Source organism: Epinephelus lanceolatus, chromosome 22, assembly GCF_041903045.1.
Source record: "Epinephelus lanceolatus isolate andai-2023 chromosome 22, ASM4190304v1, whole genome shotgun sequence".
NCBI classification, from domain to species: domain Eukaryota; kingdom Metazoa; phylum Chordata; class Actinopteri; order Perciformes; family Serranidae; genus Epinephelus; species Epinephelus lanceolatus.
Window position 1 is genome coordinate 29470329 of NC_135755.1, and position 11746 is coordinate 29482074.

The 11746-nt window shown below is 40.0% G+C and overlaps 2 protein-coding genes across 3 annotated transcripts; both read left to right on the forward strand.

Moving 5' to 3' along the window:
• Positions 1–1527: 1527 nt before the first annotated feature.
• On the forward strand, positions 1528–6590 carry LOC117246242 (immunoglobulin kappa light chain-like). The gene is made up of 5 exons (XM_033610072.2): positions 1528–1644; positions 1754–2464; positions 2835–2963; positions 3056–3096; positions 4196–6590. Exons 1-5 carry the CDS (start codon positions 1551–1553, stop codon positions 4313–4315), a joined length of 1095 nt encoding a protein of 364 aa, XP_033465963.2. The 5' UTR covers positions 1528–1550; the 3' UTR covers positions 4316–6590.
• A 1765-nt stretch (positions 6591–8355) lies between these two features.
• On the forward strand, positions 8356–10130 carry LOC117272704 (uncharacterized). 2 transcript variants are annotated; one of them, XM_033651731.2, is made up of 5 exons: positions 8356–8468; positions 8602–9309; positions 9427–9543; positions 9626–9669; positions 9821–10130. In XM_033651731.2, the coding sequence occupies exons 1-5, from the start codon at positions 8414–8416 to the stop codon at positions 9938–9940; spliced, it is 1044 nt and encodes a 347-aa protein (XP_033507622.2). In that variant the 5' UTR covers positions 8356–8413; the 3' UTR covers positions 9941–10130. The 2 variants fall into 2 exon arrangements, with proteins under 2 accessions (XP_033507622.2, XP_078020535.1); XM_078164409.1 differs by lacking the exon at positions 9626–9669.
• Positions 10131–11746: the final 1616 nt, after the last annotated feature.

Here is an 11746-nt window from a genome sequence, read left to right on the forward strand (position 1 = left end):
GTTGTCCCCCTGCCCATATATCCTAACGGCTGGCCTGCCTCTAGTGCCACCATCACAATGAAATATTTGGTTTTATGTTGGATGTCTTGCACTCTGCTTTTGCCCAGTATCACAATTTATTGTTATTGTTTAATGAGTATTTGATGAAGGTCATAAAATTCACTTGACAAAAGTCAAGAGGGACCAAATGTTAGCATTACCAATAAATTGTGATGTAGGGCAAGAGCAGCATGTGGGGTCTTCTTTTCAAGAGTCAAGTGATACTTTCTAATGCACCTGCGCCTGAGATAGCTGGGTGGGCTAATATCTCCCTTCAAATATGTTACATTTCTTGACAGCTATCAACTAGATGGAATTTGGTACATATATGCATGCAGAGGATAAACTCTGGTGACTGTAAGGATCCCCTGATTTTTCCTGTAGCACCCCCAACAGATCAGAGTTCTGCCCATCCTATCACTACGTCTATTCTATCTACTATTAATAACATGACAAAATATTAATGGTCATGGTCCCCAGAGGCTGACTCCCTCTGACTTTGATGATCCCATGACTCTTCGACAGCCACCAACATGAGGTTCACGTTTGCAGTTGTGAGTGAAATGTCTTGACTGCGACTGCTACTGGATGGATTGCCATGAAATTTGGTATGCCCATTCACCTTGCCATACATTGCCATCATCCTAAGCTTTATTTTGTCTCAGATAAAGTAAACCAAGATGTATTAGCACAGCTGTACCTAAGTACAGCCTAAAAACCTAAGCCTGTGACACACCTCAACAAAGAAGCCACAACAGATGAATAGTGTTATTGTGTGGCAAAGGCTCATTTAACACAAATTATTCCTATCAAATGACAGTAAAGACCACACCAGGTATAACAGGTATTAGACTAGTTGCATTTTAAAGCTAGTTGCATTTCAATCTAGCCCACTCTCATACACCTTTGCCACCCCTGTGGTGAAGGTTGTGTGAACTAGTGAACAGTTTTCCATTGGTGGAAACTTGGGTTATAGCAGAGCTTGAACACAGGCAGACTGACATCTTGCTTGAAATATGTGATGACTTTGAAAGGCAAAGAACTTACTTTGTTGAATAAAGTGTGACACGTGTTTCTCCTTGTGGAACAGATGGTTTGTTGGCAACAGGGCAACTTTGCATTTGTGTCTAGCTCAGCAGTGTTTTGATGTGTTTATCTGGGCTGGTGTAGTAGATCAAATGACATTTATACACCCTTATACAGTAAGTATCTGAGAAGAAATGTCTTCTTGTGTTTATGTCTCTTGGTTCTAAAAAGCTCTCTTTAAAAAAACCTGCTGGGACCAGCTCGAGCTTTTTCTTGTTACCAAATAATTTCTGTTGTTTGTGATTTTAAACATCAGGCTTACTAATCACATTGTGGTTCTGGTTCCTCTCCACATCTCTAGAATGTCTAGAAAATTGACAATGTAGGGGGCACTGAACATGAGTTCACTGTTTCCAAAATAGGACATTCAGTGTCACTTCTTGTCAGCCAATCAAACACAGTCCCCTCTTCAAGAGTAGAGACGTATGGAAGATCTCAACATTCATCAAGACATTTTGATCACGATGACATCTCTGGAGTTTGCTTTATTTCTGGGTTGTCTTTGCTTGTGGAGAGCAGGTAAGTTTGAATCCTTACATACATGCATTGCTAATATAATTTCAAATCATTATGATAAACTTGTATCATTGCACTCATTGTGCCTTTTCTCGATCTCTTTTCCATTCAGCTCTGACAACTTCTCTTAAATTGTCCTTGTCTGTGCGTCAAGAGAGTGGTTTTGTATCAGCAGAGGTTGGCGACAGTGTGACATTACGATGTTTCTATGAAGGTGAAGTTGCAGCAATGTTTTACTGGTATAAGCAAACTCTGGGACAGAAGCCAAGACTCATCTCTACATTCTATAGATATGATGAAAGTGGCACTTTCAGTGATGAATTTAAAAACGACCCACGCTTTACATTGGAAACTAATAATGGTAAAAATCATTTGACGATCTTGAACTTGCAGATTTCAGACTCAGCTACTTACTACTGCATGAGTTGCTATGCGTACAAGTTTCAATTTGCAGAGGGCATCACTGTTGATGTTAAGGGTTCAGGTTTGAACGTCCCAGCTTTGGTCCATCAGTCAGCGTCTGAGACCATCCGGCCAGGAGGCTCTGTGACTCTGAACTGTACAGTACACACTGGGAGCTGTGATGATGGAGAACACAGTGTTTACTGGTTCAAAAACTCTGAAGAGTCTCATCCAGGACTCATTTACAGCCATGGAGGCAGGAATGATCAGTGTGAGAGGAAAGCCAACACACAAACACACACCTGTGTCTACAACCTGCCGATGAAGAGCCTGAATCTTTCTCATGCTGGGACCTACTACTGTGCTGTTGCCTCATGTGGACACATACTGTTTGGAGACGGGACCAAACTGGACCTTGAGGGTAAGAACTATTCTAGCAGAGTAGTTGCAATTACCTCTTTTTAGAATTTTACTCGGACACAGAGACAGCAGCTAAAAGGTATAACCTGCCCAATATTGCATTTTTGAGGTAGATGCTGATATCGATATTACAATACAAAGATACAGTACATACTGAGCGGGATATATTACACTGTAAGAATCAACTTGTCAGTGCTCTCTGGTGGACGAACTCTGTTATGAGGACATCATTTTCTAAACCTAGTTTGGCATTTCTTGTTACTCATCTACCAAAATATGTACCGATACTGACATAAGTTAATTTTGGCTGATTCATGGGTCTATTGCTGCTTGAAAATTTCTAACGTCTCCTTATCTCCAACTATCTGCAGATGAGACTGACTCTCCCGACTCTCTTGTGTATTTCCTGAGTGGAGTTTTGGCATTTACCACCATCCTGGTTGTTTTACTGGCTTTCCTAGTGTGCATGATGTACAAGAGAAACTGCTGCCAATGTAGAGGTAACTGGTACTGATTTTTACTAACCGCGTGTATGCTTGTATTGGTTGAACATAGCTTTTGAATAAAGAGCTTTTTCTATGTTTCACAACAGAGTCTGAAAGAGTTTCAGCTTCCACAGCCACAAACGCAGAGGTAACTATTATCTAAAACAACTTTTAAAGGTCCAGTGTGTAGGATTTAGGGGGATATATTAACAGAAATTGAATATAATATAAAAAGTATGCTTTCTTTAGTGTATAATCACCTGGAAATAAGAATTGTTGTCGTTTCCTTAGAATAAGCCATTTATATCTACATAGGGAGCAGATCCTGGTTTATGGAGATCACCATTGCCACCGCCATACTTCTACAGTAGCCCATAATAAACACACTGCCTCCAGATTAGGTTATTTGCCTTTTTGTGTCAGCCACTGTAGACAGAAGACCATCTGTGATGAGCAGCGCCAGAAGAACTTGTAACATGAAACTGCATTATTAAGTGTTTTTAATGATTTAAATCACCTAGGGTCCCATTTAAAAAACAATGTGTAGGATCCATTTTGGCGTGCGCCAAAAAATATTTGACAATTTCTACAATCAGTCTTCCATCTCCCCTTCTGCATCGCCAATTTCCCGTCTCCAAAATGTTAGTAAGTCTGTTTTTATAGATCACAACTTTGCATGGGAAGTTGTGTACGCCTCTTTAGGCCTTGTTTTGTGAGATACAATGTTTATATTGTTTGGAGAGAAATAGAACTCTGTGGACAATTTGGCTCACGTTAAAAAACTTCCTGCTTGGCTAGATCAGAAAAAAGTGAACATATATGAAGTTATCTGAGAAAAATATGAGCGCACAAAAGCATATGGTGGGTAAGCCGCCCATCTCCACCATGCCAAAAACCATCAGAGAAACATTGATTTGTAATGTGAAACTGTTATAGTAAGTGTTTTTACAATTTTTAATCACTGTGTCCATTTATTTTGGAGATGAAAAGACCCCTGCAGATAATTCAGCTCCTGGTAAAAACCTCCTGAACAATAAATACTGAAGGAATTCTACCCAAGAGAAGTTTCAGCTGGTTGCAATCTGCAATCATCACTGCTAGATGTCGCTAAATCTCCCTAATACCTACAAACTGAACCTTTAAGTTCTGACATGTAACAATATTATTACAACAATAATGGTGTTAATAGTGTTGTGGACCTATTTCTTTCACTTACTTGTGATTTATTAACATATTTTTCTCACCAGGGTTATCAAGATGCAGACAACCTCCATTACGCTGCTATACAGGAACACAGGGCTAACAGATCAAGGAAACAGAGAGACGACACCATGTCTGAATGTGTGTACTCAAGTGTGAAGCAGTAGAACTGGACATTTTTCATATTTATGTTGTGTTTTTATTCCTCCACGCCAGTGATAGCTGCGGCCAGAGGCATCATGTTTTTAGATTGTTTGTCCGTCTGTCCCATCCTTGTGAACACGATATTTCAAAAACAGCCTGAGGGAATTGAGAGACCACTTGGACTCAAATATGAACTGATTAGGTTTTGGTGGTCATAGGTTACAGATCAAGGTCACTGTGACCTTGTCTGCCTCATTCTCATGAACGGAATACCTTAAGAACACCTCGAGGGAATTTCTTCAAATTTGGCACAAAGCTTGACTTGAACTCAGGGATGAGCTCATTAGAATTCAGTGGTCAAGGGTCAAAGGTCAAGGTCACTGTGACCTTGCATCTCTCTCATTCTTTTGAACGCAACATCTCAAGAACAGCTTGAGGAAATTTATTTAAATATGGCACAAATGTTTACTTGGACTCATCAATGAACTGCTTGGATTTTGTTGGTCAAAGGTCAAGGTCAATGTGACCTTGCATCTGTTTCATTCTTGTGAACTTGATATCTCAAGAACACCATAAGGGAATTTGGAATTTGAACTTTGGACATCCACTTGCACTGAAGAGTAAGCTGATTAGAATTTTGTAGTCAAAGGTCAAGATGTGGGTGGTGACCTTACAAAATATGTTTTTTGGCTTTAACTAAAAAATGCATATGCCAATTATGACAAAAATGTCTGATAGGATTTGATAATGAAGTGATGACATTTTATATCCAAAAGGTCAAAGGTCAGCATCACTGTGACATCATAATGTTCTGCATAAATCACTTTTCTGGCCATAAATCAATGTCTCAGGAACAGAAGGGGAAATATTTGGTCAGATACTTAATGGTGACACTCATCTTGGGTGTCCACTTTAAAACTGTGCTGATTGTATAGAACTTCTGTGCTGTCAGGGGGAAAATGTGTGTGAAGCATCCATGTTTTCACAGACATGAATGTAAAACTGTAACAGAAACTTGACTGGTGTGCGGGGGTATACAACCACAGGGCGGTAATTCTAGTTTTTCTGAAGATGTTATTTTGTTAACACCTCGTAACACATTGAGAAGGGATATGGATTTTCTTAAAATAGAATAGGTATACTGAATGCAAGGCCTTGGGTTGCAGGAAAGTACTTAAACAAGATTATGCAATGACAGTTCAGCTGTCTAATGTGTTTTTTTTATGTGCAGGCAAATGTGCCATACTACCACTATACCTATTTTATCAGCCTCTGAAAACAAAAGACGTACCATTTTATTTTACCAAGCCAAACCTTAACCACTGACAACGTGTATGTTTAAGCATCAAAGAAAACAGCAACATATTGCTCTGCACTCCTCTGGGCTGGTCAGTACTGAATGCTTTATTCTTTACATATATTTGTAGATGTTGCAACAACCCCACTGATGTAAGAATCTTTGTGTGGCTTCCCTTGTGGTCTGCAGTCAAAAGATGAGATGTATGCTTTGTTAAGGTTTAGAGGTATGTGTAAATGCAAGCTCTCTTTGTTTTTGTGTTTTAGTGGGTTCAAGCAGGATGTCTTTACATTGTAACTGTGTTTGCTCTCTTTTTTGTAACAATTTTGTGCTGTAATATTTTAATATCCATTGTGTTCAACTAAATGCAATACTATGAAAGTGCATTTTCTGTCATTAATAACTAATACCATGACTCATGTTACTCTTTGACATTGAGCGAATGTGTCTGTGTATAGTATATAAACTATGAATATCTACAAATACAGCACTGTCATGTCAGCAATAGCGGGGCAGGCTACATCAACACTGCTGTGGTAATATGATGCTAACTGTGGATTTGATGTCATTAACGACATCACCACTTTTCCCCCTCTAAACAACAAGACCACAGTGAGACAACCACCGCACTGTAGAGACCACTGCACACATCTGGATTAAATCTCAAGGACTACTACCTCCAAGTTAGTTGTGTGTTCCAATGAACACACCTTGAAATTAATGAAATGGAAAGCCAGTGAGTGATCACATTTTAGCTCCTTGATTGCACTTCAAAAGAAGTTGCTGGTGGCTTTGTGTATCAGATGAGGCACAGGGCTGTCTTCACCCTCTTCAGCCGACAGAGAAAATAGAGACAAGGACTTGCATGAGGAATTGTTTCAAAAGGAAATGTGCAGTTTGTGCTTGTTAGATGCATACAGTGTTTTTCAGAATGAACTTATAACGTCACTAAAACACCTTGTTTTAATGTTGATTTCCTTGTGCAACAAAAGCATTCGGTTAAGTTTGGCAATAAAAGCATGTGATTTGGTTTAGAAAAATCATGGTTTCACTCAATATTCACGCAGGAAGCGACAGTGGGCTCCCACGTGAAAGTTGGGGGTTTGTTGGACTTATCCACTTCCCCTTCTTCCTGCCTTACAGGGACTTTGCAGCTCCTTATATTACACTGTTACCAGCGTTGCGTCAAACTGGCACCATCCACAATTGGTGCCTTTCTGCATCGGTGTCTGATGCCAAAATCATTGATAAAGCATTGCTATTTGATGAGTTATGAATGAGAACAGGCCGAGAATACTCATGCTCAAGAGACAGATGAAGTCAAAACCTCTTAAGCACCTTGCAAAATTCCCCTTAAATGCCTAGCCAAGCTATACCCAAAGTAAATTAATAGCTGTTCTTGTTCCATTTTTAGCACGTGTATATTTATGGTCTCTCTTAAAGAAGACCTAAGATGATAAGACTGGGTTATACCTTTAAGACAACAGATAAGCCATTTGTTTATCATTACCTACATTTATAACTGTCTATGATGACAATAAGGGATTAAAAACTCCTCTGAAGGTGAGGTGTGTCGTTGACTACAAAACCCATAAGCCATTGGGCCAATTGCTGGCTATTGATTGGTGTTAAGGTCACAGGTACAAGGGTAGGCACTACCTTCAACACAGGCCCTAATGAAGCCTAGACTGTCAGTATGGAAGCTCCTATTGGCTCAAGTGAGGTGTCAATCAAAAGGTCAGGAGTTCGCCACCATTTTGACACAGAGAAGTTAACATATTTACATGCAAGCGGAAGAAACCATGGATATTATGTGGAAAAAAATGAACATTTGAAATGATGCAACAGCAGTTTGTGGATATCTATGGATGTAATAATGTGTTTGGATTAAATATTTCACTGGATTTAGATCGTCTGGATCTTTGGGAATGTACGGCTGCATGAGTAGCATTTTTGTTGGCATAATATCAATATGTGGATTATAATGACACTTTATAGGTGAGTTATAGGTGAGTTATAACTGTCTGCTTGTTTGTTGTTTGTCTGACAGAGGTGTTTATTGAACCTGCTGTGGTGGATGTACCTGGAAATAGTCCGAATAAATCTAACCGCAATTGGGGTAGCTTTCAAACGACAGGTTATATGACTGAACCACTTAAACACAGCAAATGCAGCAGTTGTCCACATATCACAATCAAATAAAAGCCTATGAATACCAATGGATGGGCCGTCAGATTTCTAATTAACACACTTTGCTCGGTGTAAAAGCTTTTATGGCATAAAGCAGTAGTTATGCTCTATATAATGTTTCATTTTGGCACTGCTCATACTATGAATGCAGAAACAGTAGAGACATTTTAACTTTACCCCATTCTTTAGCTTTGTCAGTGCACCAGCTATTGTGGTTTTCTGCAGGATGTGGATGTGGTTGCACATTTTATAAGTACTCAACATTATTACTTGTTATTTTTAACAGGTAGGTAGATCATCAGACCTGCATGTTACTGTAGTATCTGCTGATCATAATGATGGTCAGTCCACTGCCAAATGTTGAGCATAATTAGACTCTAGTGTACATATATTTAAAGGACAACCTCTTATTTCCCCCTAATTTTACATGTGATACCATGATAAAGAAAATATTTTCTTCATATATCTCACACCACGTGAATCTTTTCAAGAACCAAACGTGACGGAAGTGAGCATGTAATCGTATCATAAGTAGGGCATACAGTGTGACATCAGGTTGGGCAATCACGTCTTGTCTCTGAAGAGTGGGGAAAGTATCAGGGTTCTTTCCACTCAGCAGAAGAAACTGAACACGATGGCATCTCCAAAGTTTGTCTTCTATCTGACATGTCTGTTCTTGGGAAAAATGGGTGAGCTGTGTTTTTGTGGTTCACTTTCTTTCTTGATGTTTATAGAACTCTCCAGGGAAACGTTTTTAATATTTTTATAATAATTTTTCCAAATTCCATCACAGTATTTGCTTTGTCTCTCATTTCACTTCAGCTCATACGAGTGATCTGAAACACTCCTCATCTGTTCGCCAAGAGAGACGATTTGTATCATCGCATGTTGGAGACAATGTGACTTTGCAATGTTTCTATGACGGTGAAGATGCTGCATGGCTTTACTGGTATAAACACTCTCTAGGACAGGAACCAAGGCTCATCTCTTCCTTCTATGTGTATGATAGAGTCACTTTTTCTCATGAATTTCAGAATGATCCACGCTTCACACTGGACACTGAAAACACTGCAAATCACTTGACAATTTCAAATTTGCAGATTTCAGACTCAGCTACTTACTACTGCGCAAGTAGCTATGCATATGTGTTTACCTTTGCAGCAGGTACTTCTGTCAGTGTAAAGGGTTCAGGTTTGAACATCCCAGCTTTGGTCCATCAGTCAGCGTCTGAGACCATCCAGCCAGGAGGCTCTGTGACTCTGAACTGTACAGTACACACTGGGAGCTGTGATGATGGAGAACACAGTGTTTACTGGTTCAAAAACTCTCAAGAGTCTCATCCAGGACTCATTTACAGCCATGGAGGCAGGAATGATCAGTGTGAGAGGAAAGCCAACACACAAACACACACCTGTGTCTACAACCTGCCGATGAAGAGCCTGAATCTTTCTCATGCTGGGACCTACTACTGTGCTGTTGCCTCATGTGGACACATACTGTTTGGAGACGGGACCAAGCTGGACTTTAAAGGTCAGTATCTATCCAGCAAAAGTTGTTTGATTTGATAAACACACATTGGTACTACCTAAACAAACTTAGATAGAAAATACCTGCTCTAAGCCCTGGCTCTGTTTTCTGTCACTGCAGATCAGGCAGACTTAGTGTATTTCTTGAGTGGAACGTCGACATTCACCACCATCCTGGTTGTGTTGCTGGCTGTCTCAGTGTGCATGATGAACAAGAGAAACAGCTGCAAATCTTCAGGTAACTGGTACTGTTGATATCTGACAGCTTGTATTCACTGAATTTGGCTTTTAAATTTAAGCTCTTTCTGTTTCACAACCAGAGTCTGAAGCAACGTTCCAAGCTCCCTCCACAGCTGATGCACAGGTCAGTACAAACTCTTTACTATATAATGACGGCTAAAGTACCATTTAGCTGTGCCTTACCTTTTTATTACAGGAGACATTGTTTCCTGGAAAATACTTTAATTTCTGTCAAGGACAAAATAATAATCAACTCATATATATTTTCTCACCAGGGTTACCAACATGCAGAAAAACTCTATTATGCTGCTTTAAGTGTCAACCTGTCCAACAGATCAAGAAGACAGAGGGATCAGACCTGGAGTGAATGTGTGTACTACAGTGTAAAGCAGTAGAACTGGACATGTAACATCTGTATGTTGAGTAAGACAGGATGTTGTTAGTGCTTCTTTTGACATGTAATATACATTTATATCTACCTTTGAAATAAATATGCTTTTATAGCTTTGTTTTAAGCAGCCAAAGTTGAAGTGTTCTATGCTCCGCTATTGTGTATATTTAAACCGGATATCTCCATTCTGTTATTCATTTTCAGTTTTTTTTTCTTTAATATAAAATAAAATGAAAATTATATTTTGAAATAACACTAACAAAAGAAAAAATAAATATGCAAGAAAAAACAAAACAATTAGCTGCTCAAATACTTTAGTAACACTGATGTGGTCACTGAACACAGGTTTTTATCCTTAGAACCTAGATGGGATGAAACCCACATAGGTGCCATTGGGATCAGGAAATGTGTCTCTGATCCTCCACACACAGCAGCTGGGGATAACAACTCAACGCCCACCTCCAAGTGACCCATACTGTAGGACCATCTATTGTCTGTACGCTGCATATCTGAATTGTCTGTTACTCTCCCCTGGGTTATTCTGATCCTCTACAGCCCTCAGATCATTCCAGATTCTCCTGGCTATGCACAAGTGACCCCCCCATCAGTACATAAATGTCCATGCGTGGCATGATGGACAGGCATTCATCAGGTTGGTGGCCACAGCACTTTCTCTCCAGGTCTGTCGGCATTTTGCGGCACCTCCCACACACCTCCCTCACACCATGAGGGTCCAGCAGTGGACCCTGGGACGGGTAGAGCACCTGATGTGATGGGTCATTCTGCAACACAGCCCGGAGTCAAACTTGACTAATTTCCCAAAGATTTATTTAGTAAGCTTAATTACTAAATTTGACCATTATTATAAAAAATATTGTTTTATCCTTTATAATATTTGAAAAGTAAATTTAACAATTACAAAACAGTTCAAACTATACTATCACCACTGCACTCTTGTCTTCTGATGCAGTGTCCCAATGATAAAACACAGAAAAAGAGGATCGCAGTCAGAGGCTCAATGTTACAAAAAAAGATTTCTTTACTCCATTTCTGCAGAAATTGTATGTTTTGAAAATAACAAAGGCATATACAACACATTCAAATAAACACAAGACGTTTGTGCTCTAATAAAAAAAAAAAAGGGATCAGCACTCAGTGAATAATCCTCCTAAGCCCTATGATAAGCTATTATGGCAAGGCTTAACTATACAGACCCGTGAGCAGTGATAACTAACATGTCTTTGGGGTCATCGGGTGGGAACCTGCTTTCACCGGTGTTTCGTCTAGTTAGTCCCACGACACCTCCAGGAGGCTAGACAGTGATCTCTGGCGTCCCAGAGACACTCCCCTAATGCCAGGTCTCACTGCTCCCCACACTAACCAAACAACCTCCTTTACCTTACCTATACTACCACAGAGGAGGTAGACCCAGGGAAGGAAGCCTTGTTAGGCTATCACACTCCCCCGCCGGGTTAGGCTGTACAGTCTACCTCCCCAAGACGAGCCCTCACAACAATGACACCTCCAGGAGGCTGGACAGTGATCTCAGCCCAAACAGCACTGCCACCTTCAACCAAGCCCAGGCTCCGTTTATGCGAGCTCCAGGCAGAAGCAATGCTGATACTACCTTTACTAGCACATTCACCATACTCTATTTCACACGCTACATAGCATAACTACAATGTAAGCTAAAGTTAAAGGAGATAAATGAACTCACAGGATCAGCAGACACACTCACTTTGCAGCATGGTCTCAAACAAAATGGATTCAAATAGGCCACTCCCACACTTAAATAACCTTCCTCTTCCTG

Excerpts from the sequence above, each read along its gene's own strand:
- LOC117246242 (XM_033610072.2), top strand. The coding sequence starts at position 1,551 with ATGGAAGATCTCAACATTCATCAAGACATTTTGATCACGATGACATCT. Across the intron at positions 2,964-3,055 it reads AAACTGCTGCCAATGTAGAG|AGTCTGAAAGAGTTTCAGCT; the intron begins GTAACTGGTACT and ends GTTTCACAACAG. Across the intron at positions 3,097-4,195 it reads CCACAGCCACAAACGCAGAG|GGTTATCAAGATGCAGACAA; the intron begins GTAACTATTATC and ends TTTTCTCACCAG.
- LOC117272704 (XM_033651731.2), top strand. The coding sequence starts at position 8,414 with ATGGCATCTCCAAAGTTTGTCTTCTATCTGACATGTCTGTTCTTGGGA. Across the intron at positions 8,469-8,601 it reads TCTGTTCTTGGGAAAAATGG|CTCATACGAGTGATCTGAAA; the intron begins GTGAGCTGTGTT and ends ATTTCACTTCAG. Across the intron at positions 9,670-9,820 it reads CCTCCACAGCTGATGCACAG|GGTTACCAACATGCAGAAAA; the intron begins GTCAGTACAAAC and ends TTTTCTCACCAG.